The sequence below is a fragment of the Camelus ferus genome, chromosome 34 (genome assembly GCF_009834535.1).
Source record: "Camelus ferus isolate YT-003-E chromosome 34, BCGSAC_Cfer_1.0, whole genome shotgun sequence".
Lineage (NCBI taxonomy): Eukaryota > Metazoa > Chordata > Mammalia > Artiodactyla > Camelidae > Camelus > Camelus ferus.
In genome coordinates this window covers 16568558-16596218 of record NC_045729.1, presented here as the reverse complement: position 1 = coordinate 16596218, position 27661 = coordinate 16568558, and the positions used below count along the sequence as shown (strand labels likewise).

Below are 27661 nucleotides of genomic sequence, written 5' to 3'. Positions count from 1 at the left end.
AGAAAGCGGGACGTCTACGTCGCTCACGGGAGCTTCAGCAGTCCGAGGTGGGGCGGGGCACGTCGCGCTCGAATCCCCCTCCGAAGAGCGGAAGTACAGCCGGAAGCCAGCCATAGAGTTTAGGGGCCAGAGCGACTCTGCAGGGAGGTGGCAGGAAAGGCTGGGAACAGCTGCCGGAGGTGACGGAGCAGTGGCCCCGCCCGGTGTGCTGGAAGGCGAAGCTTCCAGGTAGCGGCCCGCAGAGTCTGACCCAGAATACGACGGGGCAGCCGACAGGAGCCCACGGTCCCAGGGCGGCTTCTTTAAGGGAGGGGGCGGAGCCACGTGAAGGACCTTGAGGGTGAGGTCACATGGTTCGGGGCACATGCGGGGCACCGTGGAGTTTTGAGGGATCGTCGTCGTTGGGGTGAACCACTATGTGCCATCCCTTCCTCCACTGCGACCCGTGCCTTGCGGTTTAATGGGGTGCACGTGCTGGGGCTTGGGGTTAGGGCCAGGGATGGGGGAGGGTGGGCGTGGCAGCCCTGTCTCAGCCAGGCTTCTATCGAAGTGGCCAATTTTAGGAGTCCTAGATCCAGTGTTAGACTGCTCCATCTCTGAATCCTCGTTGCGAAAGTGGCCCAGTGCCTCTGCAATCCAGCCTCTAGCCCTGTGCTTTCCACCCTTCCCAGTTCAGGAACTTCCAGCTTCACAACCTCTTTCCTTGCAGCTCCAGACTTCCGGAGCCCAGGTCCCCGCAGCTCAGTGCAGCCATGAGTGCCGAGGTGAAGGTGACAGGGCAGAACCAGGAGCAATTCCTGCTCCTGGCCAAGTCGGCCAAGGGGGCAGCACTGGCCACGCTCATCCACCAGGTGCTGGAGGCCCCCGGTGTCTACGTGTTTGGGGAACTGCTGGATATGCCTAATGTTAGAGAGGTGGGTTCCTGGCCTGGATAGCCCGCAGTGAAGCTTGGGGCTGAAGTTTGAATTTGAGAGTGGTTGGGCAGGGCTCATTTTGCAACCCCATAAGCATTCAGTTGAACAAGAATACAGTGATAATTAACTGGCAGCTTGCAGAGATAAGCAGGCAGGTAAATCTCTAAACCTCTTGTTTTCCTTCTGGGGATGAATGACCTACAAACCCCAGTATTTTTCACTTTTAAGCAAACGACCTTGCGATTCAGAATAGGAGACTTGATTCCAGCCTGTTTCCATCAGTGTACCTCTTAATAATTGTATCACCTTGATTAGGTCACTTTTGTTTTAAAGCCTAAATTTTCTTTTAAAAAAAATGGACCTGATACTACCTGTCACTGTTACTGTAGATATCAGATGAGATTATGGGAAAATGTAAAGTCTGGTACAAATGGAAGGATGAATGTGAAATTGGCCTGCCCTGTTCTCTCCCTCTTTGCACCTTATGCTAATTCACTAAGTTAGATAAGGTAGAAGGTAGCTTTTCCCCAAAAACACACGACAAGATGCTAGGAACACAGCAGAGAGAACTGTTCACACAGAAATGGCAGAGTTAAGAGTTTAAAGTTCAGAGTGGGTGGGTTGCCAAGATGTATGACACCAGCTCGAGTTCTGAGATGCTGTGACAGTGCTGGGTGGGCTGGTGATTGAGTCAATGGATTTAGCTTTTCGGAGACTGCCATCTTTCCCTGCTTTCCTCTGCAGTGGAACTAAAGAGAATCAAGGTGAAGAAAAAGAAGTATGTTTGGGGTGCCAGTTTAGCACTCTGCTAGTTGTCTGGGAATACCAGAAAAGTACGAGACTCAGTGCTACCCTCTGATACTTACATTCTGGTTGCAGAGATAAAGATGAATGGATATCCATGTATAAGTCATTTATTTAGCAAGCATTTATCGGCAGAGCCAACTACATGCACAGCTCTGCTAGACCTAAGTGTGGTACCAGAGACTGGGTCTGTAATCTTGTTGAAAGATATTCTTAGGTAACAACTTTAGGTGGCCTTTGATTGACTAAATGCCAGAAGGGGTGATCAGTGGTAGGAGGAGAAGAGGTCTGGGTGGGTTGGCCTGGGTGATGAAAGCTCCCAGATGAGGCCAGTCTGAAGCAGAATCCACAAATCCCAGAGCCTGTCCAGACCGTGTAGCTGTCAGGGGAGTGAGGCTGAGGCGGGAGTCTTTGGTGCATTGGGAAGTACAGCAGACTCCCTAAAGATACTCAAATTCAGAAATACTCTTAAGGGCCACACAACACAATTTTCAGTGTCTGGTGTGTGTGTGTTTGTGTGTTAGTTAGATAACACTCTGAAGGTTTTCAGCTCTGCGTTTAGGGTAGGAGTTGGAGGTGAATGGAGGACGAGGGGACTGTGGATTGAGGGGATCATGTAAACAAAGCCCTGGACGTGAAAATGAGGCCTTCCCATGGGGAGGGTGATCAGAGAGGCAGAGAGCTGCTTTTGATGAGCTGGGAAAGCTGATGTTGGAGGGGGAGGATAGGGCCAGAAAGTGGAATTCAAATGAGGAGGGTGGGAGGGTGGAGAGAGATGCCCTTCCTGTCACCTCTTCATCATGTTCTTGCAGCTGGCTGAGAGTGACTTCGCTTCCACGTTTCGGCTACTGACGGTGTTTGCTTACGGGACATATGCTGACTACTTAGGTAACCGGAGGGGCTGGAGCTCTGGACTATTGGAGGTGGGAGAAGGGCAGTTTCTGGAGGGACTTAGAAGAAATCCTATGTAGATCCCTGAAGTACACAGGGTCAGGGTTAAGACCTGAACTGGCATGGAAAACTTAAAAAAAAAAAAAAAGGCAAGAGACGGAGGCTAGAGCTTCCCACAATACAAAACCAGGATTTCCTACACTTTGTCTTTTTTCCTAGCTGAAGCCCGGAACCTTCCCCCACTCACAGAGGCTCAGAAGAATAAGCTTCGACACCTATCAGTTGTCACCCTGGCTGCCAAAGTCAAGGTGAGTGACAGCCCCCTAGTCCTGGGCCGAGGAGCACCCTTTTGTGTGTCCCTTCTCAAGGGCCCAGATAAAGGGAGTGGCCCTCAGAAAGCCTCTGACCACAGTGTTCCTTCTTCCTACCTCCTCTGATGTCCCTGCAAGGTCTGTGTCTGAACTCTGTTACCTGTGGCCTTTTAGACTGAATAGTATTCTCTTAGTTTTTTGTTTAGTTTCTGTTTTTCAATAACTTCGGTTCTAAGTAAAACTTCTTTTGTGTTTTGGGTCAGAATAGCAACTAGGGTGTCGCTCACTGTGCTGTTCAGCGTCCTGCACCCCCACCCCCTGTAAAGTCCCGTGCAGACAGCCGAGCTGGAACAGTGCTCTCTCTTCTGGTGAAGTGCCAGGCTTTTGTTTGCTAGAATAAGAAATACATAACCCTGAAGTATCTTTGTATGTCCCGTTGGCTTCCATTTTTTAATAACTATCCCCCTCCGCCTGTCAGCATCTCCCACCTGTTACCTGACTCTCCTGTCTTTCTCACGATTTTACGTAAATCAGGCTCTCTACCGTGAGATGCCTCTTTGGAAGCAGACAGAATCTAAATGGTAAACAGAGTAACTCCAGGGAGAGCCCACATCCATCCTTCTGTTGTGTCAAGCTGATCTTGACCAAGTCCATGTGTGTCCCTGAGCTGTGGCCAGAGGATTGACACCCGGGCAGATGTCACTTTCTTCCCCTGTGGTGGGGAGGGTAAGCAGGGTAGGGGAGCATAAGTCTTTGATTTAAGATTGTCCTTTTCATGATGTTATTTCTCATGTGGAAATGCTTTTATTTATTTTGCCCTAGAACCAGACTTTTAGAGATGATTTAGGAGTAGGAGTGGAGGGTGGGCAGGGGGAAAGGAGGGAAGGAGAATCTTGGAAGCCCTCCTCTGCTGCTGAACCTCACAAACCCCAGCCTGACCTCCGGGCCCCAGTGTATCCCATATGCAGTGCTGCTGGAGGCCCTGGCCCTGCGGAACGTGCGGCAGCTGGAAGACCTTGTCATTGAGGCTGTGTACGCTGACGTGCTTCGAGGCTCCCTGGACCAGCGCAACCAGCGGCTGGAGGTTGACTACAGCATCGGACGGGACATCCAACGCCAGGACCTCAGTGCCATCGCCCGAACCCTGCAGGAGTGGTGAGACCTGTGTTCCGGCGCTGTCCCTTCTCTGCTCACCCCAAGACAGGGAGGGGTTCTCTGGAGGGGGTGCTGGGCTGGGCGGCAGAGATGGAACCCAAAAGAATGCAGGGGAATGAGTTCCTTCCTCCAGAGGCTTCTGAGGGAAGCGAGGAGTGGAGGTGGGCCTGGGGAACAGGAGGCGGGAGGCGCGTTCTCCATATAGCAATGGGGGAGAGATGGGGGAGCTCCTGAGAGGATCCTCACTGGGAGGTGGGATCCTCACCTGTCTCAGCTAGATTTAACCCACTGGTCTGACCAGCACTGTCCAAAGGCTGTGGCTTCTCCCACTTCTGTTTTCTCTCTGTGTTCCTGTCTGACGTTAGTTCATGAATACACCTTCTTTTTTGCGTCTCCAGGCACCTCCTTTCTCCTCCCTTATCCTGTCTTGAGTGTCCTTCTGGCTCCTGGGAAGGTTGTTGCAGGCGGTTTCCAGGTGCCCTGGCGAGGCTTCTGACTCAGGGCTCTGGATGCCAGGATCTAGGGGTCTTTCTGAGTCTGTGATCGCAGCCCTCTGCTGACACACCTCCCCGCCGATTCCCGCAGGTGTGTGGGCTGTGAGGTGGTGCTGTCAGGCATTGAAGAGCAGGTGAGCCGTGCCAACCAGCACAAGGAGCAGCAGCTGGGCCTGAAGCAGCAGATTGAGAGCGAGGTGAGGAGGCGGGGGAGGAAGACGGCCCAAAGCTCCTCCAGCCTGGGCTGGCTGCCCTGGGCAGAGGGGTTTGAACACTGGCTGTCGCCAACAGACCCGGGGGCAGGGCCTGTCAGTTTCTGGAACCTTCCTTGTTTTCCCCACTCTTTACCCTGGTAGGTCGCCAACCTTAAAAAAACCATCAAAGTTACAACAGCAGCCGCTGCCGCAGCCACATCCCAGGACCCTGAGCAGCACCTGACTGAGCTGCGGGAGCCGGCTCCTGGCACCAACCAGCGCCAGCCCGGCAAGAAGGCCTCCAAGGGCAAGGGGTGAGCAAGCGCGGCAGGGACCGCTCGCTTCCGGGGTGCCTTGCTTTCACTCCAGAGGCCTGGCCGCCCTCATCCCTTTGGTCATTTATGTGGGGGTTCGGAAGAGGGGAGCTTGCAGGGCTTCGGGGAGTCCCTGAGCCTCTCTCTCTCTCTCCACCCCTTGCCAGGCTCCGAGGGAGCGCCAAGATTTGGTCCAAGTCGAACTGAAGGGACTGTCGTTTCTTCCCTGGGGATGTGGGGTCCCAGCTGCCCACCTGCCCCTTAGGAGTCCTCAGAGAGCCTTCCTGTGCCCCTGGCCAGCTGATAATCTAGGTTCATGACCCTTCACCTGCCTTCTTCTCTCCCCCACCCGCAAACATAGATCACACCTTCTCTAGGGAGAAGGCGAGTACAAGTCATGTTTTTGTTGGTACTTTTTAATGTGACTTTCTTATGTGTCCCATCATCCCCTCCTCCTCCCTGCCTATTTCTTTAGGAGCCAGCATCTGTCTCTGTTTATTATATGGCATTAGTAGGTGGGTCTGCTCCATCGCCAGCATCACCCACACATGTTCCTTCTCCCACTGCCCCACCCCTGCACGTCTAACCCCCAGCTCCTGCTCCCTGCCCCTATCCTGTTTGGGCAGCATCTGAAGAGCCAGAGGGCTCCCACCTTTATTCCCACCCTGAGAGTGCCGGAGCCAGCCTGCCATTCTGGGAACCACTGGACACTTTCATCCTAGAATCCCGTCACCCAGCAGTTGCTTCCTCTCCTCTCTCTTCCCCTTGGGTCCGGGAGCGCTGCTGCTTCAGTGACCCCAGAACCTAAGGGCAGCTGTTTCTTGAGCTGTTGTGAGATGGTTCTTTCTTGACTCTGGCTGTTTGAAAGCCTGATGGCAACCTTGCAAGGATTTATACTTTTGTGAGTTTGGGAACGGAAGGGGATAGAGATTGTATAAAAAGAATATATATACATATAGCTATATATGACATAATACAGAAATAAATCTATGAGAAGTCTATCTACAAACATGCCCTGAACTGGGTATCTTCTGTCCTTGGTATTCGTGGATGGGAAGGCTCATTCCCAGTCCACTCTAAAGCAAAGTGCTGGGAAAAGGAGAGAACTGGATGCAACGTGCCGATTCCCCGCCTAGGAGCCAGGAGCCCTCGGCCCTGGGCTGTATGACTCTGGACACACTGCTGAGTATCTTGGCATTCATTCAGAAGCAATGGATACTTACCAAGCACCGACCCATGGTAGGCACTGGAGCTGCAAATGATGGTCACTGTCCCTGCTCTCAGCCTGTTTCCTTCCACCTTATAGAATTATAGGGGGAATAGTTGATAGTAAACTGCAATTTTTGCATCAAAACCACATAGGACTCTCAGGTCTCAGTAAGAAGCAGCAGTCGGGCTCCTGTCCTCTGTCCAAGGCAGAGCATTCCAAACAGCATGCTGGGAGGGTTGGTCTCCTTGGCCCAGTGCACTGCTGTGCGCATCCTAGAAGTGGAAGGTCTAGTGTAAGGGGCAGTTGGCCCCCCACTTGTAGGGGAAGGGATTGCCTCCTGAGGGTCCCAGTGTTGACTGAGCTGCTCTCCAGAGCTTGTGCTGACCTCTAGTGGAGGTGGAGGGTTGACCATTCTTCGTTGGTCTCAAAAGTATCAGTCATAGAATTGGAAAGTGGGAGTGGATCCTGAGTTTTTGGTTAAATTGGGCCCGTTGTCTTGAGGAGCAGTGGATCCTTAATGAGACCAGTCCAGTGAGCCCTGTCTCAGGAGCTGACGCTCTCAGCCTCGCATTTTACCTTTGGCCTGGACAGGCTTGTTGGGCCTATTGCATCTTGCTTCTCAGTCTCTGCCTCTGAAATAAGCCCCTTCTTCCTTCCGCACCATCTCGTGTGTAGAAACCGCTAATTCCTGATGCTTTGCCCCTGTCCCTACCCTCCCCCAAACCTGCCCATTCCCCCAGATTTCCTCTTGAACTTCAGGGTCTCATTTTCCTGTAAGCTGGTCCCAGATAATGACTCCGTAACTCCCCTGGCTCCTCTAGTTCCAGCTCTCAGTGGGTGGCTCTAAAGTCTAGTGCGGGCTGGGCTGGGACTGCCTGGCCCAACATGCAAGCAGGGAGGAGGGGCCCTTCACAGCCCTAAGGACATGCAAATGCAATTTGTCCTTGATTTACAAAGAAAGGGCTCTTGGCCACCAAGGCATGGAGGTGGGGAAGGAGATTATTTGTGGGCTGTTTTTGACCATGCTGTGTGGTTCAGGATTTAGGGATTTGGTGTATAACCAAGCCTAGGGCACTAGGGAAATTCTCCCAACCAACCAAAAACCTTATCGCCACTTGCACATTCTCACACACTGGTCCCTCCTGTACAGCAGTCTTAAGAGATCTTAGGGCTGGACCACTCTGGGAAGAAGTGGAGGAAGAAAACTTGCCTTTGTGAGAATTCACATCTCATGCACGTGACACAGACGACACTTGGAAGGTTAAACCAAAGTCTCTGGAGCCAGAACAGCAGTTGGCCGAGGTGCGTCTACGCACAAGAAGAGCGGAGACAGTGTCTGCAGTCAGCGTTTCTTCAAGATCACCGGCACCTCAGAGTTCGGCATCCGAGGGGAGTACCACCAGGAACTAATGCGGAGTAAAGACATTCTCAGGTGGAGGAAAAGTATGAGAATTTGTTACCAGCAGATCTACTGTAAAAGAAATGCTAAAGGAGGTTCTTGAGAGAAGAGAAATGATAATGGGAGACTTGGGGCATCAAGAATGAAGGAAGAGCGACATAAATGGAATATAGATTGTTTTCCTTTTAAATTCTTTAAAATGTTTATTCCAGTTGAAAGGGAAAATTATGAAGCTGTCCAGTGGGGTTTTCAGTCTCGCAGGTGTAATATGTGTGACAACTGCAAAACAGAGGCGTCAAAGTAAAGGGATGTGGGTGACGGTCAAGTTTCTACATTTAAAAGGAAGTGGTGAGATAAAAGTTCTCAGAGAACTGTGAACATACGTATTTTGTAATCCCTGAAGCAAAGATTAATACACATGAGTCCACAGGCCAAGTCCAGCCCACTGCTTGGTTTTGTAAATCGAATTTTATTGGAACATAGTTACACTTCATTTACATTTCCTCCCACTGTGCAGTACGGCATCAGAACTGACTGTTGCAACAGACATGTGTGGCCTGCAAAACCCGACATATTTGCTATCTGGCCCTTAACAGAAAAAGCTTGCCGATCCTGTCCTAGAGCAACCACTTAAAAATTGGAAAAAAATCACTGGACAAAGTGGAATACTAAATAGTATTCAAATAAACCAAAAGAAGGCTGGAACATGGACATAGTCGAATTGTAAGTAGAGGACCAAACAAACAATAAAATGATAGAAATAAATCCAAACATAATAATTATATTAAATATAAACAACCTAAGTGCAACAATTAAAAGATAGAAATTATCAAAATGAATTTAAAAAACCAAAAGATACAACTATATGCTGTCTTCAGAAAATCCATTTTCAAGTGTAACATAGGTGGGTTAAAAGTAAAAGGATGGGAAAAGATATACCATGCAAATACCAATCAGAAGAAAGCTGAAGTGGCTATAGGAATATCGGACAAATTAACTTCAGAGCAAGGAAGACTACCAGGGATAAAGAAGACTATTGAACGATGATAAAAACTTCAGTTTTCCAAGAAGATGTCATTCTAAATATCTCTGCATCTAACTACAGAGCTTCAAATTACATGAAGCAAAAACTGACAGATATCAAGGTAAAAACACACAAAGCCACATTATAGTTGAAAATGTCAAAACTGCCCTCCTAGTAATCAAAGAACAAGTAAACAGAAAATCAGAGAGTATGTAGAAGGATGTAGAACTGAGTGATGCCATCAGCCAATAGGATCTCACTGAAATTTACAGAACACTCCTCAACATGGCAGAATACACATTTTTTTTCAAGTGCACATGGAACATTTACCAAGATAGACTATATTCTGGGTCATAAACCAAACCTCAACAAATTTAAAAGAATTATGGTCATACAGGGTATATTTTCTGACCATAATGGAATTAAACCTAGAAATTAATAACAAAGATAACAGGGAAATTGCCAAACACTTGGAAACCAAACAACACATTGGTAAATCCATAGGTCAAAGAGGTGGTCCCAAGAGAAATGAGAAGATGTTGTGACCTTAACAAAAAGGAAAATACAAAATATCAAAATATATGGGATGCAGCTAAAGCAGTGATCAGAGAAAAAATCGTCAAGCACTTGCAGTAATAAAGAAGGTCTGAAGTCAACAATCTATGCTTCTACCTTGAGAAGGTACATAAAGAAGAGCAAAAATAAACAGCAAGCAAGCAGAAGGAAAACGAGCAGGAAGTAATGAAAACAAACAAAAAAATCAATGAAACCAAAAGCTGTTTGAAATGATCAATAAATTTGATAAACCTCTAGCTATACTGACCAAAAAGAAAAAAGAGAGCAAGCAAGAAAGAAAAGGCACAAATAACCAGTATCAGGACTAAAAGGAGATACCACTGCACACGCCACAGACATTAGAAGATTGTAAGGAAATACTACAAGCAATTCTACACACAAATTAAACAACTTAAATGAAATGGACCAACTCTGAAAGCTACAAGTTACCAAAACTCAACCAAGAAGAGAGAGACAAATATAAATGTACAACTATAAAACTCAGAAGATAACAGAAGAAAATTTTAGTTACCAGGAGTTAGGCGAAGTGTTCTTACATATGACGCCAAAAAGATGATTCATAGAAGAAAAAGTGGTAAGTTAGACTTCATCAAAGTTCAGAACTTTTCCTTTGAAAAAGACATCAAGAGGAGAAAAGCCACAGTGTGAGAAAATCATTGTAGACCCCTGTCTACAAGACTTCTAAGCAGAATGTATAAAGAAATCTTAAAACTCAACAATAAGGAAATAAACAACCCAATTTTGAAAAATGGCTGAAAGACATTTCATCAAAGAGGCTATAATGATGACAAACACATGAAAGGATGTTCAACATCATTAATCATTAGGGGAATACCAGTTAAAACCACAGAGATGTGTCTGTTAGAATGAATAAAGGAATACCCACACACCTAACAGAACGGTTGAAATAAAATAAAAACTGACAATACCAACTGCTGGCAAGGATACAGAGCAGCTGGAACTCTCTCCCTCACGTTGCTGGTAGGAATGCCAAATGGTACAGCCACACTGGGAAACAGTTTGGCATTTTCTCACAAAGCTAAATACGCATTTACCATGTGACCTAGCAATCTCATGCCATTTCACTCCTGAAGAAATTAAAACATGTTCTCACACGTGTACCTGAATGTTTATAGCGGTTCTGTCCATAATTGCCCAAAACTGGAAACTGGAATGTTCTTTGACAGACGAATTGATAAAGTATAAACACACAGTAGAGTATTACTCAGCAATAGAAAGGAGTGAACTATTAATACACACGACAACAGGAGTACATCTAGAAGGCAGTGTGCTGAGTGTAGGAGCCAGTCTCAAAGGGTTACATACCACAGGCTGTCGATACCTTTACTGCCAGTTTGGTTCCAGAGCGAGTGAACATGAATTTTTGCTTTCCCGGTGCAAATGAAAGTTATACTTCTACTACACAGTAGTCTGTTCTGTGTGCACTAGCATTATGTCTAAAACAAAGTACGTATCGTAATTTTAAAATACTTCATTGCTAAAAAATGATAAACATCATCTGAGCCTTCAGCAAGTCATAATCTTTGAAACAGTCACATCAGAGGTCACTGATCACAGATCACCATCACAAATACAATAATCATGAGAAAGTTTGAAATATTGCCAGAATCACCAAAATGTGACACAGAGACATGAAGTGAGCAAGTGCAGTAGGGAAAATGGCACCAATGGACTTGGTTGATGCAGGGTTTCCGCAAGTGTTCCGTTCATCAAAAAAACAGAAACAAAAACAAAAAACAGTGTCTGTGAAGTGCAATAAAATGAGGTCTGCCTGTGTGGGACTTGATTACATGACATCCTGGAAACAGCACAACTATAGCAAGGGAGAACAAATCAGTGGCTGCTGAGGGTTAGGACTGGAGGAGGGGGGTGGCTTCAGAGGAGCAGGAAGAGGAGGTTTGGGGGTGATGGAACTGTTTTGATCGTGACTGTGGTGGTGTTTACACAAATCTGTATGCATTAAAACTCAGAACAAACACAGCAACTTCATCATATGTTAAAAATACAATATTGAAAAAAACAAACATGCTAGACTCCTGGCATCCATCATTTTAAACACCGTGCCATTACTTGTAACTTTTAATATAAATGTGAAAAAATTTTCAATCATCAAGGAGCTTTCCATCTAAAGGACCCGCATGGTGAATCTTGCCGCACAGCATGTTAGTATCATTTGTGTCAATCTGGATTTTGAGTCCCGGCTGCTGGGTAGTTGTATGATGGTCCGCAAGTCACCCTGTACTTGAGCAGTAAAATAGGAGAGGGGTTTGAATGGTATTTGTAACCATTGCTAAGCTGCATCGGAATCCTCTCCAACCTTGGGATTCTGCTTTAGTGGGTCTGGGGTGGTGATTCTGATCTGGTGTCACTTTTGGGAACGGCCAGAGAGGGTGATCTCTAAGATCTCTTTCAGCTCGAAGATTTTTATTTGTATCATATTCTGGGTTTGCTTGAATTAAGGTCTCTGTGTAATTGGGAATCAGCTTCTGTCCTTCCGGGCCACATTCCCTGTGAACTGGGGATCCCTCCTGCCCCGAATCTAGGACAGCTGTCTAAGTTCACCAGTGATTTTCTAAGAATCCAGCTTTTTCCCTTTCATCAAGCTGTTTCCCACCTCAGTGTCACCTTGACCTTTCCCAGTGTATTTCTGCTCCCTCTTTTATCTTTTTACTTTTTATTTTTTGACATTTCAGAAGGCTACTTAATTTTATTTTTTTATTATTCATTTATTTATTTTTTAAATTGAAGTAGAGCTGATTTACAAGGTTGTTGTTAGTTTCTGGTATACAGCTTAGTCCTTTTAGAGACTCAGTCCCACCTCTGGGGCCCTTTCTCATGCCAGCTTCTCTCCCATCCTCCAGCTCGGGGGTCTGAATGTCCTAGCCTCGGACCTTCAGACACTTGCTTGGCCTCCGGGCTGGAGAACACTGGCATCTGGGAGATAATTGTTAGAACCTTCCAGCTGTCCAGGTGACAGAACTGAAGAGGATGGGATGGACGCTGGGAGGAACCAGGGCAGCCCCTGCTTGTGTCTTAAAGATGAATCTTCAGGGAATAAGAATCATAAAGGGCAGAAAAAGAGCAAGGAACCCTGAACCAAAACCCACTCATCTCAGGGACAGTCCAGAGCCGGGAAGGGGCTGAGCCCGGAAGCAGAACTGCCTGCTTCTCGTCCTCCAGGGGTACCATTTAAGGCCAGCCACGGAGGCTAGGAAGGCTCAGAGCCGCCAGCCCTCTCTGCACGGGGGGCACTTCAGGCCCACCTTCTGTCACAGCTCTGCCAGCCTCTGCACCCCAGGCCCCTCAGGTACCCTTCCCTCAAGCCCCGCCAGCCCCGCGCGCCCCGCAGGCTCTTCCCGGGATGGAGCTGGTTGGGAGGCTCCTTTGAGGAAGCAGCTACGCACAGTTTCTGCTCATGTCCCTTCTTGGTTATTTCTTACCTCCCAGTGCCTCCCAGACCAAACTCCCTGTCTTCATCTCTCCCTTCTAGTGCCACCTCACCTGGCTCCCACCTCTCCTAGTGGAAGACCACACAGATGTCTAAGAGGGAGAGAGGTACAGCCTACCTTTTACTCACCCTGGGACCCCCGGAGTGGCCTGAGAGAAGGAATCCTTGACCCTTGCTGCCCCCTCAGCCCCTGGAATGACCCCTTCCCAGGATTGAGCGCATCGAGGCAGGACAGGTATGGGGCACTGAATGGACATAGAAGACAGGGAGCTGGGAGACCAGACTGCTGGGTACTTCTCGTGGGTCAGCCTGTTCTCTAGGTGACCTGTTTATTCGATGTGGGCATTGGGCAGAGGAAGTGGGCACTGGGTAACGGGTGTTACTAGGACTTGAGGCCCTTTGTTATCCAGACTGCAAGATGGGCTGGGTCAGAGTGGCCCCAGACATTTCTGTTTCTATTTTCCCGTCTGTGAAGCTGAGGCATAAAAAGGTTTGAAAGAGAATAGTTGGTAGCTGGGAGAATGGAGGGCTGGAAGCTGATGCAAGTTCAGTAAGATGATTTCCAGCTTGTCTGGAAGCATCTTAGGAGTCCTGAGAGTAGAAGTGGGCATAAAGACCACCGGAGAGCACTGAAGGCACAGGACCGGGACAGGATACTGGGGCAAAGTCAGGCACCTTTATCCCATGCACTGTGTCAAATGCTTCCTCTGTACTAACTCACCTGATCTCCTAACTCTGAGGTATGAATCCATGTCCCCACTGCCACCAGCGCCTACGAAAAGGCCCATTTTACAAAGCAGGAGACTGACATTGAGAAATTTAGAGTCTTCCCCAGGGTCAGAGGTGAGCAAGGGGGCCCGGTGGGGCTTGCTTATACCAGCTTGTAGTCATAATTTCACTCCTCTAATTCCTAGTCTCCTACCAAGTATCAGCCTCTTCCAACCTATAATTTTTGGGGCTGGGGGGAAATAATGTAAGTGAGTCTGACCATGTCCTCCGGACATCTGTCAGAGGGCTGAGGGGGTGGCCATTGTGCACGAGGCTGGGCTGACTGGAGAGCTGGAAATGTAATGTCAGCCTCCTCCCCGAGTCCTTTCCTGGCTCTGCTCCCTGGCCCTCACCCCACATGGAAGACAGGTCAGGAAAGGGCCAGGGGGCTGGCTCTTGAGCGTCTCACCCACCTTGGCTAACACCTAATTTCCCACCACACATCCTTGCCAAAAACAACCATCATGGGCCCTACAGATAAGTGCTGGGTTGCAGAGTGGTCCTCCCCAAGAGCAGGAAGCAAGGGTGGAAACTAACTGGTTCATGTGTCTGAAAGCCAGGACCCAAATGGGAGAGCTTGTGAAACCCTAGATGACTCACCTAGACTGAAATCAAGGCAACCCTTGCCCTGCTCCAGCCCCCACTTGGAACTCTACCCCTGAGTGTGGGCACTGGGCCTGGAATCCAGGTTGAGAGATTGGGCATGAATTGTGGCCTAAGATTTTGTAATTGGAAGGGACCTCTACAGCTGAGGGCCAGGGAAGTAAATGGCCTGCCCAAGAACACGTGGCTGGCTTGGTGGCAGAGCTGAGAGGAGGAGCCTTGGGGCTCCTTCTACAACCCCAGTGAGCTCTCACCTGCCGCCTCCTCCAGAGACTGCTCCTCCCCCTCCCAGAGGAACTGTGTGTCATCTTGACAGCACAGATCGCGCTGGAATTGGAGGGCTATGGACGCTTTGAACATCATCGTCCACAATTCAGCAACCCAACTGGAGATGACCTCTCTCTGCCTCAACTTCTGGGATTCCTGGATTTTTTTAGCTGCTGGGCTGATTCCCTTGACCCTTGTGGTGCACCTTCAACAGACTTTCATGAGATTTAATACCCACCCTGGCCTAGAAGCCCGTGCCTGGTTGTCAAGCTCACCCTTGTCTCCCTGGTTGTTCAGTGACTGGACAAACCCTCTTGAATCTATTGTCCATCAGTGACACCAGGAAAACCCCCAACCCTGAGAGAACCTGGAAGGAGTGGTTTATTTTTGCCTTTGATTTGCCAACTGACAAGGACTGAAGATGTTTATAAAGTAGAAACTGCCCTCAGACTCTCACAGACACCTGCCATCACCAGTGAGTTGCCAGGAGGATCAGAGCACCGTTTGCTGAGCCAGGTCAGGCAGGAGTGACTGTCAAGAAATTTGAGTGCCTCATGCCCTTCCAGGGCTGCTCGGGTTCCAGGCTGGTTTTCTTCTCTGGTCTCCTTCTCTTGGCTCAAATTCTCAACAGCTGGGGGTGGAGGGTTTGAAGAATGCTGCTGACCCGAGCCTCTCCCAACCCCGAAGGACTGCATGTGGTTATCTGGGCTCCTTCCTGCTCTGTACCCCAAGTTTTCCCACCCACAGTCCAGGGGAGAAACTACGCCCAAGGGACAAGGGGCGGAGACTCCTCAGGCACCAGTGTGGGATGCCCTGCATCCCCCTGACAAATGAAGGTACAGCCAAAGCCAGGGACGGAGCCAGCAGGACAGCCCTTCTCGCCCCACAGCCCAGCCCAGCCCCGCCCGCTGCTGCTCCTCACCCGCCAGAGATCTGACAGCCCCACTGTCCTTACCGCTGAGGTGCTGGGCTTGAACTGGAGTTACGAAGGGCACACACAGAGACAGAGGAAAGGGAAGAAAGTGACTAGGAGGAGACAGGAGGGTTGAAACTGAACAGGGAAAAGATCAGAAGTAAAGCCAGAATCCTACTCAGTCTTTTTTCCATTCTCCTTTATTCCATAAACACCTAGTTACAAGTTGCACAAATCAAAAAATAAAGGGAGAGGAAGATGCAGGGAAGACTTTTGTGATGTGTAGCGGGTGGGAAGGGAGAAAAGGTTGAGAACCGGTCCTCTCCCTCCACACACAGCCCTGGGCCAGGGCTACAGCCCCTGCATCGGGGAATCGGAGGAGGAGGTGGGTGGACCCAGGGTAGCTGAGGGACAGGGGAGGCCCCTAACCCAGGGCTCGTCCCTAAAGCCCCTTCAATGCACGGCAGGGGTAAAACAGGGAAGGAGAGGAGGTGCAGAGACGGAGATGGAGCAGCAAAGTGAAAAATCAAGTGAGAGGATACAGGAGAAGTGGAGTCATCGTGGTAAGGAGATTAAAGAAGGAGAAACTAGGTAAAGGGGCAGTGAAAGGCTCTCCCTGAGACCCCCAGGGAGAGGTGGGGGCCAGCTTGCCTGTTAATTTAATATTAAATTGGGAGTGGGAGTTGAGGAAAAGTAATTCCAGGGATGATTTCTCAGCCTCTCAGCCTGTACCTGGAGGGGGAAAAGTGATGAGCATGAGTCAAAAAGGAGGCAAAATATAAAACCAGGAGTTGGGTCTAATTCCCCTTGCCATGAGAGCACTCTTCTCTCTTTCCTTACCAATTAAAACTTCTCCGGGGGAGGGTATAGCTCAGTGGTAGAGTGCCTGCTTAGCATGCACGAGGTCCTGGGTTCAATCCCCAGTACCTCTATTAAAATAAATAAATAAACCTAATTATCTCCCCCCACTGCCCAAAAAGCCTTCTATTATCAAAGGCAGCATTTGCTAGGCACTTGGACTGCTGCCTCAGCAAAGGGATGTGCAGAGTGCACTCCCCACCCCCACAAACACCTTCGTCCCCACCCTCGGTACTTACAAGAGAGGCTGAGGGCTCAGGGCCCTCACCAGTCATAGCGGCGGGACTGTCGGGAGGGGGAGTCCTCAGGTCCCTGTATCGCCAGGCGGGGAGGTCCCTCAGCCCTTCGTCCTCCACCCGCTGAAGCCTCATGCCTTCGAAATTCCAGAGGGCGCTGCTGCCGGAACCGAGAAGTCTCCCGCCGCCACTCATCGTCAAATGCTGCGGCCTCACCTGCAGAGGACAGAGACCAGACCCGTCACCTGAACCGCCTGGCTGCCGGAGGCGGACACAAGAGCGAGCCGCAAGCTCTAAGCCCCAAAACCAGGGCGAAGGCTGAAAGTCTGTGTGTGGAGGGTGTTGGACGCAGTGACAGCGATTTATTTGGCAGTTTTGGATTCAGCATGGTTCTGGAAGCCACTAGCAGGAACTCAGGACGGGGATAATTAGTTAGTTACGGAGCACAATCCCATGCATACAGTAAGTAATAAATGTTTGCTGATTTGGAAAAAATAGACACAGAGGAGAAAGAAAAAGACCGGTCCAGATGGAGACGGGTAGATTACTATCGATATTTGACTTAGGTAACAAAGTCCGCCCTCCCTCGCTGATGATGCCGCCAGCACCTGACTCAGCCCGAAGCTGACAGAAAGGCTCCAAGTAAGGTCAGGACACAGGGCTCACCCACCACCTTGCCCAAGAAATATACCTGGTGGTAGAGAAAGCTGCTGTCTCTCAGCTCAAGGGACTGGGACTAGCGGCTACGGGCAAGGACGCGGGAAGGGTGATGAGTGGGAAGGAAGGCTCACTCTCATCCAGGTTGATATAGTCCTGCCGCTCCTCCTGGTCTCCTGTGCGGTGGTTTCGGGAGCGCTGGAGGATGTGAGCCCGGTCTCGGATGTGATGCCCAATGGACATCTGCTCTAGTCCACTGTCTGAGTCTCGCACGGTCCTCCGGGTCTCCCGGATCTGGGGTGAGGCAGAACACACTCAGCGGCTCCTTCCAGAGCCTGGCTATGCCAGCCCCGACACACCGCCCACGACCCAATCCTGAAAAAAGCAGCCAGGTTTTCTGTGGGTGCCACTCAGTCCTGCCTCCTCTGGGACAGGAGGAGCCTTCAACTCACCCCGCCCGGAGCCGAGCGCATCTCTGATGTCTCTTGGTAGACCTTGGGGGCACCGTCACCCGTATTGGAGTAGGAGATGACAGTGGAAGAGGAAAAGGTCTGGCAATTGCCTCCAGCCGTCATGTGCTCCTGAGGAGGGGAGGAAACAGCAGGCTGAACAGGGAGGAGTTCCCCTCCAGACAAGGGACCCCCCCAACCCATCCCCCGCTTCAGCTGCCGGTTCCTCCCTGTATCTTTCTCACAAAATGTGAGAACTGAGAAACCACCAGGACTCCTCATTCCTCGCAAACTCCCCTGAGTCCAGCAATAAACCAAAAGGACCTGAAGAGATGGAGCCTTAATCGCATATTCACTCAGCACCCCCGTGCCCTCCGGCCCCAGTCGCTTTATCCAGCTGACACGCTCTTCCCACTCCCGCCTCCTGGGACTCAAGGTGTAGCCGGCCATCACCGGGAACCAGGCTGGGGAAGGGGATGGGGCCAGAGTCTCACCATGTTCCCAATCATGTCGTTCATCATCCCAAACATGTCCATGAAGCCACCCGACTAGAGCAGAGAGATGGAACACAGAGTCAGGGTTACGTTCACAGGTTACTGCGTTCTGGTTCCCACCGGCTACGGGGCCTCACATCCCCTCTCCCCTCCCTTCACATCCAACAGCTGCTCTTCCTCATTCCTCCTGAAGGAGACCTGAGCACAACATGCCTCTCTTCGCGTCTCTTCCTGTGTGCCGCCGCCCTCCTCCCCAGGTCTCCAGGGCTGCTCTCATCCCATTTTCCTTCTCCTGGCTGCCCTATTTCCTCCCACCTTTAGGAAGCAAGCCAAAGTTACATACTCTGCCAGGCAATTACACTTTCCTAATGGGCAAGGCTCCTAGAAGTACAGGAGCCAGTGTGAATTAGCATCTCGAACTTACAGGACTCCTAGCACACGGCAGGCCCAGAGCTCTGTGAAGACTGTATGAGGAGTCTAGGGTTATCCATAAGGCTACCCCAGAGAGACACATTTGGAAATAATACCTAAGGGTACAGAGCATGCCTGAGATAGAAGGTCACAAGGAGATGAAAACTCACCATTCCCAGCATCCCAAAGGGGGAGACAGCCCCGGTCTACAGAAACACGTAAGGAACAGAAATTAGAAACCACATCCTGTCTCTTTACTATCCCACACCAAGCCTGTGGCCTCTGCTGGTTTTCCGTCCTCCTCTCAAAAGGGGATCACAAAGCTTGTTTTCCAGACCCCTTCTCTCACTCCTCCTGGAACGCATTCCACTTGCTAAAGTGGCCATTGTGCAAGAAAAATCAAGCACTTTACTAACCGCCCTCCAACCTTTCTTTGGGTCTCAGGTGTATTGCAGCACCATTACCTGCATCCTGCGGCTGGCAGGCCTGGTCCCTGGCATATTGCCATCTGTGATGCTGAGGAAGGGGCTGTATCCAAAGCCACCTGACAACATCTGGTTCATGTGCTGACGGTGAATGGCAAAGGGGTCCCTGTGCAGAGAGTGTGCAGAGTGGATGGCAGGAGGGCCAGCAGTCAACACCTCCCGCCGCCCCCCCTCCCCGGAAAGAAAACAGCCATAGGGAGCCAGGGGCACAGATGTCCCCTCCAAGTCTGAGCAGCCACCTAGTTGCCATCAGTGTCAGCAAAGGGAGCCAAGATATCTTTCTGAACTACTCAGAGACCAGAAGTGCAGCGGATGCCTGCTCTGGAGCACGAGAGGGAGGGGTTACTCACATCAGGAACATGGGGTCCTCAGGCTCCACGTCCCTCATGAAGCGAAACATCCTGACTTTAGCTCCAGGGGGCTCCACACTGTGAAGATGAGGAGGCTCAGTGTTTGGAGGCGGCCAGGCTTTTTGCACACCCGCACGGAGTCGGGACTTTCAGAGCAAGGCCCCTTCCAAATACTGTAACTGACCCCCTAAACTCCAATGAGACCCTTCTCCAGGTATTCAGGAGAAGAGCTCGTCAAATCTCTCTCTGAAGGAGGACCATGGAAAAAATTTTCCAAGCCTGTTTTCTGCCTCCCCCTCTCAGAGCCATCCTCTTCCCAAAGCCCTGGCGAGAAACATACTCCCCCCTCCCCCGACGCCACCGTTCCGGATGCGAATCCCAAGTACCGGCCCTCCGCCCATTAATGACCCCAACCACTCCGCCCCCTCCTTACACCCGGCCGCAGCCAGGCCTCCCCCGGGCAGGCCTCACCGTCCCCACCGCGCCCGTCGGCGGCTCCCCCGGCCCCTGCCTCCCCGCCGGGCGAGCAGGAGAGGCAGGCCTGTCCCGCTCCCCGCCCCGCATCCCAGGCTCCAGGACCCTGCAGCCCCGCGGGCCGCTCCCGCCCCGGACCGACTGCCCGCTCCGCTCGAGCCTCACCGGTCCCCGATCCGGGCTCAGCAGCCCATCCGGCCGGTATCGCCTCTCGGTGCGCGGCAGAATCGGGGCTTGCGGCCCGGGACGCGGGATTGGTCCGGGCGTGAGCTCCTCGGCCTTCCGCGCCGCCTCCTAGCACAGCTGCCACCTCCGTGCCCCTCCTCGGCCCACGGAGCCCGAACCCCGGCCAGGCCCGGACGGAAGTGACGTCACGATGGGACAGCCCACCCCGGGGCCGGGCCCTCCGAGCTCCGCCCACCGGCGGGCGTGGGGCGCAGGCGGGCGTGCGCCAGCGCCGAGGGCCCAGGGGCCGCGGGATTCTCCGGGGGCGGTGGGAAGAGAGGGCTCATCAGTGACCTGGACTTGGGTCCTGTAAACCGGAGGAGGCTCTCTACGGGTGTGGGGGAGGAGCAGAGGAGTCCATCCCTCGGGAGGGGAGGAAGAGGACGGGGGACAGATTCCCATGGAGGAAGGCGGGCTCCCCTTGGGCGACGAGGTGGGGCGGATCCCTGGGGGAGCATTAAGCAGATTTCTACCCGGGAAGCGTTCAACCCGAGAGGGAGGAAGGGCGGCAGTTCTGCGGGGGAGGCGCCAGGGCCAGTCCCCTCGGGAGGAGGCGCGTTCCAGGCAGGGGCGGGGTCCTCGAAGTGACGCAGGGGAGGAGGTGACAATTCTGCCCAGGTCTGGCTTCGAGAACTCAGGCTGGGGCAAGGAGAAATATAGGTTGGGGGACAGGCCGCCAGATGGCGCTCTTCGGCCAGGCTGGAACTGCAGTCCCTTAGGAACTGGCGTTGGAGAGGCCCCCGGACCCCACTGCTGTGAAGGGTCAGACTGGGAAGAAGTCCTAGTTCTGAAATCTTTTTATTTAATGCCAATCTCTCCTTTCTTCTCTCCAACCCTTGTATCCTCAAGACCTCTCAGTCCGCATGGATCTTTCCTGCCTCTAGTCAGGCAGGTAGGTAGGTCAAAAGTCTAACATTTGGGAGAAGGGGTGGAGAACTCTATTAACCAAGCTCACCCAGGGGCGGAGTTGAAAACGGGCTCAGGAGACCTGACTCTAAGGCCAAAGACTGATACTTTGACATACTAAATGTCTTGCATAAAATCTGGCCCAACTGGAGAGAAGGGCCCTCCCCCGGGGTGTCAGTGTTTGGACAGTCTCAGGTGGACTTTAGACCAGACTCATCCAAACTCCAGCTCTCCTGGTTCTTTACACTGGCCGCTGGCCATGTGAGTGCTCTGTGGGGCCTGACAGTGAGAAAGACTTGTTCCCATCCCCAACACTTCCCTGGGGGAGAAGGAGGAGAGGTCCCTGTGACTCAGGAAATAGTAGTGGGAGTGGGGCTTCTCAGGTTTCTTTGGACTTGATCATTATTAAAGAGAAAAAAAAAAAAACAATAGTGGAGATAGAGGGGAACAAAGACAGAAATTAGAAGCTGGCAGACTGGCAAAGCCGAAAAAAGACAACAGCAGAATAAAAGAAAATGTGTTTTCCATTGATATTTCTGGGGAAGAGACTTAGGAAAATCTTTTGTCTTCCAGATGCTCTACCTCTGGACATCCTGCCATGCAAGTGCCCCTTTTCCTCTTGCACCCAAACCAAAATAGTTTGACATGTGATCAAGACTTGTCCCAGTGAGAGTGCGGCAGCCCAGACTTAACTAAGTGTGGTCCTCACCTTCCAGCCTCTCCCCTGTCATTTCATCGTGTCCAGCCTTCACCAGAGCTGATCAGCTTCTGGCCTCCTCCTTTTGGTCTTTTTCCATTACCTTGTGTCTGCTACCTACTGCCTTTAGGTGCCTAGAGCTCTTTTTCTTCCTTCCAAAACTTAAGAATCTAGTATCAGTCATTCTTACCTTTGCATGATTTGATTTGTTTTCTTTTGGGGGGGGTAATTAGGTTTGTTTGTTTGTGTTTTAAATAGAGGTACTGGGGATTGAACCCAAGACCTTGTGCATGCTAAGCACCTAAGTGCATACTCTACCACTGAGTTATACCCTCCCCACCCTTTGCATGACTTTAAATCAGTTACCCCTCCTGGGAGTATTTACAACTATGAGAAAAAACTCCAAACCTGGGCTTTGTCTCAGGTTAAAAAGAAATCCTTGAACAGATGGGGATGAAGGAAGAGATGCCAGAGCTCATTTTCAGATTCCACAGTGACTTAACATATAGGCAGCCATCCACTCCAGGAACTGAAAGGATGTAATTTTACAAGTAACTTTTCTGTCCCCTAAACCAGGGTTTGTGTCTGTCTTCCTCCTCTGTCACTTTCCTTTCCTTTCCTTTCCCTTCCCACCTTCCCTCACTGTCTCCCTCTCTCCCTGCCTTCCCCTCTCCCCTCCACCCCTACTTCCTTCCTACCTTTCTTACATCTCTGTCCAGTGAACACCGATGAACAGAAATTCCTCAGTCACCGAGTGTCCTGTAGATTGTAAGATGTAGGAGGGTGGGTGGCCCTGCCAGGGGTGAGGCTGGACTCAAGGAGGATAAGGACTGTTGGGAAGAAAGAGAAACAATGGTTCTTATATTCACTGCTTCATCTGATGGAGCCAAAGTCAGGAGGTCCTTGAGAGAGCAGAGCTGGGCCAGAAAAGGAGCCCTTGTTAGATGTGAGGTCACACATGGGGAACAATCCCAGGGCAGTTGGCAACTGGACCAGAGTGAGGATGGGGCGATGATGTCGGAGTTAGGGGAGACTGGATTCCAGCCTAAGCCAACATGAATAGGTGTGACTGAGTGTGTGTGCGTATCTGTGCAAGTGTATTGGGGGAGGGACGTAAACCCTGACAATTAGCACTACTTTGCCCCAGGTAAAGAGAATGAGTTGTACAGTGGACACAGATCAGAGTGAGATTGAACAGTGACTCAGAAACATTGTTTTGTTTTTAACTAATTAATTTTTAAGCTTTTTTGGGGAGAGATAGGTAATTAGGTTTATTTATTTATTTATCTATTTATTTAATGGCGGTACTAGGGATTGAACCCAGGACTTTGTGCATGCTAAGCACACGCTCTACCACTGAGCTATACCTTCTTCCACCAGGAACAGTGTTTTAAAACCCACCTTTTCGGTTTGTTTTTATATCCACATCTACTCAACAAGTATTTATTTACTGTGTCAGGTACTTTCCCCCACTATGGAGATACAGTGATACAGAGAAAAATAAACCAGGGTGGAAGGGGCACAGAGGAACAGGCAAGCAGCTGGGCGGTGGTGGTTGCTTTTTAGGGTGACTAGGGAGGCTTCACTGATAAGGTGATATTTAAGCAGAGACCAGAACCAGGTGAGGGATAGCTGGGGTGAGGGCATTCTGGGCAGAGGAAAAAGCAAGTGCAAAGGCCCTGAGGCAGAAGTATGCTTAACGTATTCAAGGAACAACAAAGAAGCCAATATGCCTAGACTGATGTGAATGAAGAGCAGTAGTGAGAGACAAGGTCACAGAGCAAGAAGGAAGCCAGATCCTGTGGGATTTTGTATAACTTACAAGAGGACCACTCTGGCTGTTGTGTGAAGAATAGACCGTTGGGGGACAGCTGAAACAGAAAGGCCTTTTAGCATGCTGTACCCATAATCCAGATGAGACTTGATGGTGGCTTAGAGTAGGTTAAAACAGTGGAGGGGAGAGACATGGTCAGATTCTATGTATATTTTGAAGATGGAGTTAACAATTTGCTGATGGGTGGATGCAGTTCAAGGGAGAAGACTCTAGAATGGCTCCAGGGTTTTCTGACCTGGGCAACTGAATGAGAAACCAATGACCATTCTGCTTCCCAAACTGTACTGAGTACCTGCGGGACTAGTGTGAGACTACATGGCAATTGTGTCCGGCTGGACGACCGTGACCCTGCTACTGCACGGGGTAACTGGACAGTCTTATGTTTAGAAGCTAGCCACCCAAAGCAGGAGGACAACAGGAATAAATGAATTCTGTGCCTAGTTCCACCATAAGATATTAGCTGTTAGGCCCTCTTGGGTAAACTTGCTAATGTTAATTGTGGCCATTAGCATTAGGGTTTTGAATCTTAAGAACTTCCTGTTGGGGGGAGGGTATAGCTCAGTAGTAGAGTGACTGTTTAGCATGCACTAGGTCCTGGGTTCAATTCCCAGTACCTCCACTAGTAAATAAGTAAATAAACCTAATTATCTACCCCCCAAAAAAAATTAAAAAGAAGAAAATATATATATATTAAAAAAGGAAAAAAAAAAGAATTTTTTGTTGTCCCTTGATCATTTCAAGACTTCCAGAAGGAGGCAGGATGTCTGGCGATTAACATGGACCTTAAGGATGGAGGTTTGTGCTACCTCTGTGGTGTCGATAAATATTTACTGAGCTCCTACTATGCGCCAGGTATAGTGCAAGGTTCTGGGGATGAAAAGACAAGTAAGACATGGTCTCTGCCCAAGAGCATTCCCAGCCCAGAGGGAGGCATCGAATCAATGAAAATCCTGTGATGAAGGCCACCATAGAAAGATGTATATTAAAAGGGCAAAAGTGGGAGGGAGTGGCTTGGGGTGGGGTGGGGCTGGGGAGCCAGGACAGTATTGTAGATGGAAGGTGTGATTAAGGCAGAGGCACAGAGGTAGGCTCCCTCCCTTTGCAAGGAACTATGAGGAGTAAAAAAAATGCTGAAGCAAAACTTATGAGGGAACTGTGGTGAGAGCTGAGGCTACAGAGGTAAAGAGGGACCAGAGGAGCAAGGGTTGTGTTTGCTTCTGGACTTGATCCTACAGGCCTGGGGAAGCTATCAGAAGGTTTTATGGAGGGAAATGACAACAATCCATTTGTATTTTAGAGAGAAAGGAAGTTTATGCATTTCAGCAAACATTTTTGGGCTTCTACAATATGCCAGGTTATGGGGGTAGGTGCTGAAGATACAAAAATTTTAAATCGTGATTGACAACCCGAAGTAATTAAGCTTAAAATCAGTGAGTGATGCTGACCCCTGAAGCCGAGGCAGGACTGGGCCTGGAGAAAGAGGAGGCAGTCAAGAGTCTTTAGCAAGTGAAATGTGAAGGATCTGGGAGGGAAAGAAGAGATGGCGTCTCGGATGACCCCTTGGCAGGACTGAATAGGTGGAGGACAGGACCTTTAACTGAAATAGAAAAACGAGAAGAGTTTCTGTTGGAATGTGTGTGGGGTTGAGGTACTGTGGAGGGTCCAGGGAGAGAAGATAGGAGGGAAGTGGAGCCATGACTCCTGCTCAGGAGAGAAGCCAGCACTAGAGGTAGGGGTTGGAGAGTCATCGGTGTTTGAGGTGTGTGTTGGCAGTGGGATCTGAACCCTGAGGGTTCATGGTGGAGTAACATACGGAGACTGGAGAGTGAGAAAAGGACCCCTGAGACCTGAGCCACCTGGAACAGCCATTGCCTCCTTCTGGTTATTAAGTCCTCCCTCCCTCCCCCAGCCTTTTACCCTCTGGGCAAAAGAAGCCTCCAGCTGTCAGTGCTGGTCCCCTCTCCCCTTGCCTTTCCATTTCACTTTCCTCTCCTCTAGGTCAGCCACATAGTCTGTTTAATCTGTGAAAATGTGGAAATCCTCAACAAACATGCACCTGTGGTAACGTATGTGATAACGGTGGCCCAGGGGATCTTCCAACACGGCAGCCAAAGATGCTCTGGACTTTCTATGTACAGAACACTGAGGATGGAGATGGGAGACGAGGCAGAAAAAGAAGAGGCAGTTTAGGGCCAAGGTCTGCAGTGATGTGGTCCAATATGAGAGCCACTAGGCCCAGGTGGCTATTTAAATTTAACTTAAATTGGGGGGGAGGGTATAGCTCAGCAGTAGAGTGCATGCTTTAGCGTGCACAAGGTGCTGGATTCAATCCCCTAAACCTCCACTAAAAAATAAAATAAAATACAAAAGTAATTAAAAAATACATAAAGAAACCTAATTACCCCCCCCCCCCAAAAAAACAAGAGGGGAGGACATGGCTCAAGCACTACAAGCATATGCTTAGCATGCATGAGATCTTGGGTTCAGTCCCCAGTGCCTCCTCTAAAATTAAATAAGTAAACCTAATTACCTCCCCCCGCCGAAAAAATAACAAAAATAATTTAAAAACCCCAAAAACATAAATTTAATAAAACCAAATGCAACAAAAAAATGCAGTTCCTCTGTTGTACTAGCCACATTTCAAGTGTTCAGTAACCACATGTGGCTAGAGGTCACTGTATTGGAAACTGCAGATATAGAACATTCCCATTGTCACAGAAAATTTTATTGGACAGAGTCAGGAAGCATCTATAAATGTCATTTTCCTTCTGGACTTTTTTGAAGGCCTGCAAAGACTTTTTTGAAAAGAATGGGGGAGGGGAAGTTGGATGAAGGTAGTCAAAAGGTATAAACCTCTAATTATAAGATAAATAAATACTAGGATATAACATACAACATGGTAAGTATAATTAACACTGCTGTATGTTATATATGAAAGTTAAGAAAGTAAATCTTAAGAGTTCTTATCACAGGGAAAAAAATTACTTTTCTATTTAATTTTTTATCTGTATGAGATGACAGCTGTTCACTAAACATCATGGCAGTCATTTCATGATGTATATAAGTCAAATCATTATAGTGTATACCTTAAACTTATACAGTGCTGTATGTCAATTATATCTCAATAAAACTGGAATTAAAAAAAGAAAAGTGTGCACAAGGAGGAGAAAGTGGAAGGAGGGCAATGGAGGGTCGGGCAATAGTAAACTTAGAGTGTAAAAGTGAAGGAGGGGGAGGGTATAGCTCAGTGGTAGAGTGCATGCTCAGCATGCAGGAGGTCCAGGGTTTAATCCCCAGTCCCGCCATTAAAAAAAAAAAAAAAAAGTGGAGAAGGTCATGAAGGACAGCACAGAGCATAAGAAAAGCCAATCCAAGAATCTGGAGGGGAGGGATGATGGTAAAACCAATTATTTTTGCTGAGGTGAAAGTTCATGAGGCAGTAGGAAAGCCATAGAATTTGGCTTGTGATGTTGATACCGTAAAAGACAGACAGTGACCACCAGGATGTTAGTAGTTATTGAGAAGAGCCCAAGTGAGAGAGAGGCCAGCCGTATCCGGTGTTCCTTCAGCCTGCTCAAGGGAAAAAGGCTGAGAGGGCTCTGAGACTGAGTCCAAAACAGGGTGTCAGGGCTAGGAAGTCAATGATTTATTGAGCTCTTCCTCTTGGGTGCCTAGCCTTGGGCTAGGTATTGGGCCTAGGGGTCGGAGACAGCAGTCAGGGAGGGGAGCAAGGGAGGCAGTTGGAGTTGAGAACAAGGGATAAGGATCTGCAATCAGCAGAGATCAGGGAGGCACTCCAGAAAAGGAGTCCCCTGGAGATGGGACAGGGTGCTGTCCAGGGGAAGAGAGTGCTGGATACCTGTCCCTTCCCAGGTTGTACTTTGACCGAGCTCTCCCGTCTCTTCCTGGAGGGCAGGGACCATGTCTTCTTCATTCAGCTTTGTGTGTCCACCACACAGCACAGTGCCCAGCACCTGGAGGGAGCGCGATAAAAGTCTGTTGAAGTGCAAGAGCTCAAGCTTGCTATAGAGGCCAAAAGAGAACAGAGGGTTGTAGTTTAAGTCTACATAGATGTGAGTAGACTAAGATGCTGAGCACAGCTTGATGGGGTGTGTTGTTGACTAATGTGCCTTCGTGTTGTTGTAAAGATGATTTCTTCAGTGACGCTCCTGGGGGTAATAACATACTCAAAACAAACATAGTCAAAGTTAGGCTGGGTGAGGTCTTTCTCTAGGAGTCCATCGCCTCTCAACTCTCCAGGGACCTGAGTTCTGAAAAG

The 27661-nt window shown here is 49.7% G+C and overlaps 3 protein-coding genes across 6 annotated transcripts; 1 reads left to right on the top strand and 2 right to left on the bottom strand.

Moving 5' to 3' along the window:
* The first annotated feature begins 74 nt into the window (after positions 1–74).
* Positions 75–15893, top strand: COPS7A (COP9 signalosome subunit 7A). 4 transcript variants are annotated; one of them, XM_006175528.3, is made up of 8 exons: positions 75–228; positions 710–914; positions 2531–2606; positions 2829–2917; positions 3873–4075; positions 4661–4766; positions 4926–5077; positions 5245–6086. In XM_006175528.3, exons 2-8 carry the CDS (start codon positions 753–755, stop codon positions 5282–5284), a joined length of 828 nt encoding a protein of 275 aa, XP_006175590.2. In that variant the 5' UTR covers positions 75–228; positions 710–752; the 3' UTR covers positions 5285–6086. The 4 variants fall into 4 exon arrangements, with proteins under 4 accessions (XP_006175590.2, XP_014406837.2, XP_032329155.1 ...); XM_014551351.2 differs by having other exon boundaries at positions 181–340; positions 5245–6088; XM_032473264.1 differs by lacking the exons at positions 75–228; positions 5245–6086 and adding exons at positions 283–406; positions 12798–15893.
* MLF2 (myeloid leukemia factor 2) lies at positions 15489–20059 on the bottom strand. The gene is made up of 9 exons (XM_032473268.1): positions 19886–20059; positions 19247–19324; positions 18876–19002; positions 18582–18617; positions 18001–18054; positions 17510–17638; positions 17192–17351; positions 16404–16616; positions 15489–16038 (listed from the first exon to the last, which is right to left on the bottom strand). The coding sequence occupies exons 2-8, from the start codon at positions 19294–19296 to the stop codon at positions 16429–16431; spliced, it is 744 nt and encodes a 247-aa protein (XP_032329159.1). The 5' UTR covers positions 19297–19324; positions 19886–20059; the 3' UTR covers positions 15489–16038; positions 16404–16428.
* Positions 19985–27356, bottom strand: LOC116661347 (proline-rich receptor-like protein kinase PERK8). Its single transcript, XM_032473269.1, has 2 exons — positions 27242–27356; positions 19985–20584 (listed from the first exon to the last, which is right to left on the bottom strand). The coding sequence occupies exons 1-2, from the start codon at positions 27314–27316 to the stop codon at positions 20015–20017; spliced, it is 645 nt and encodes a 214-aa protein (XP_032329160.1). The 5' UTR covers positions 27317–27356; the 3' UTR covers positions 19985–20014.
* Between the last annotated feature and the right edge of the window lie 305 nt (positions 27357–27661).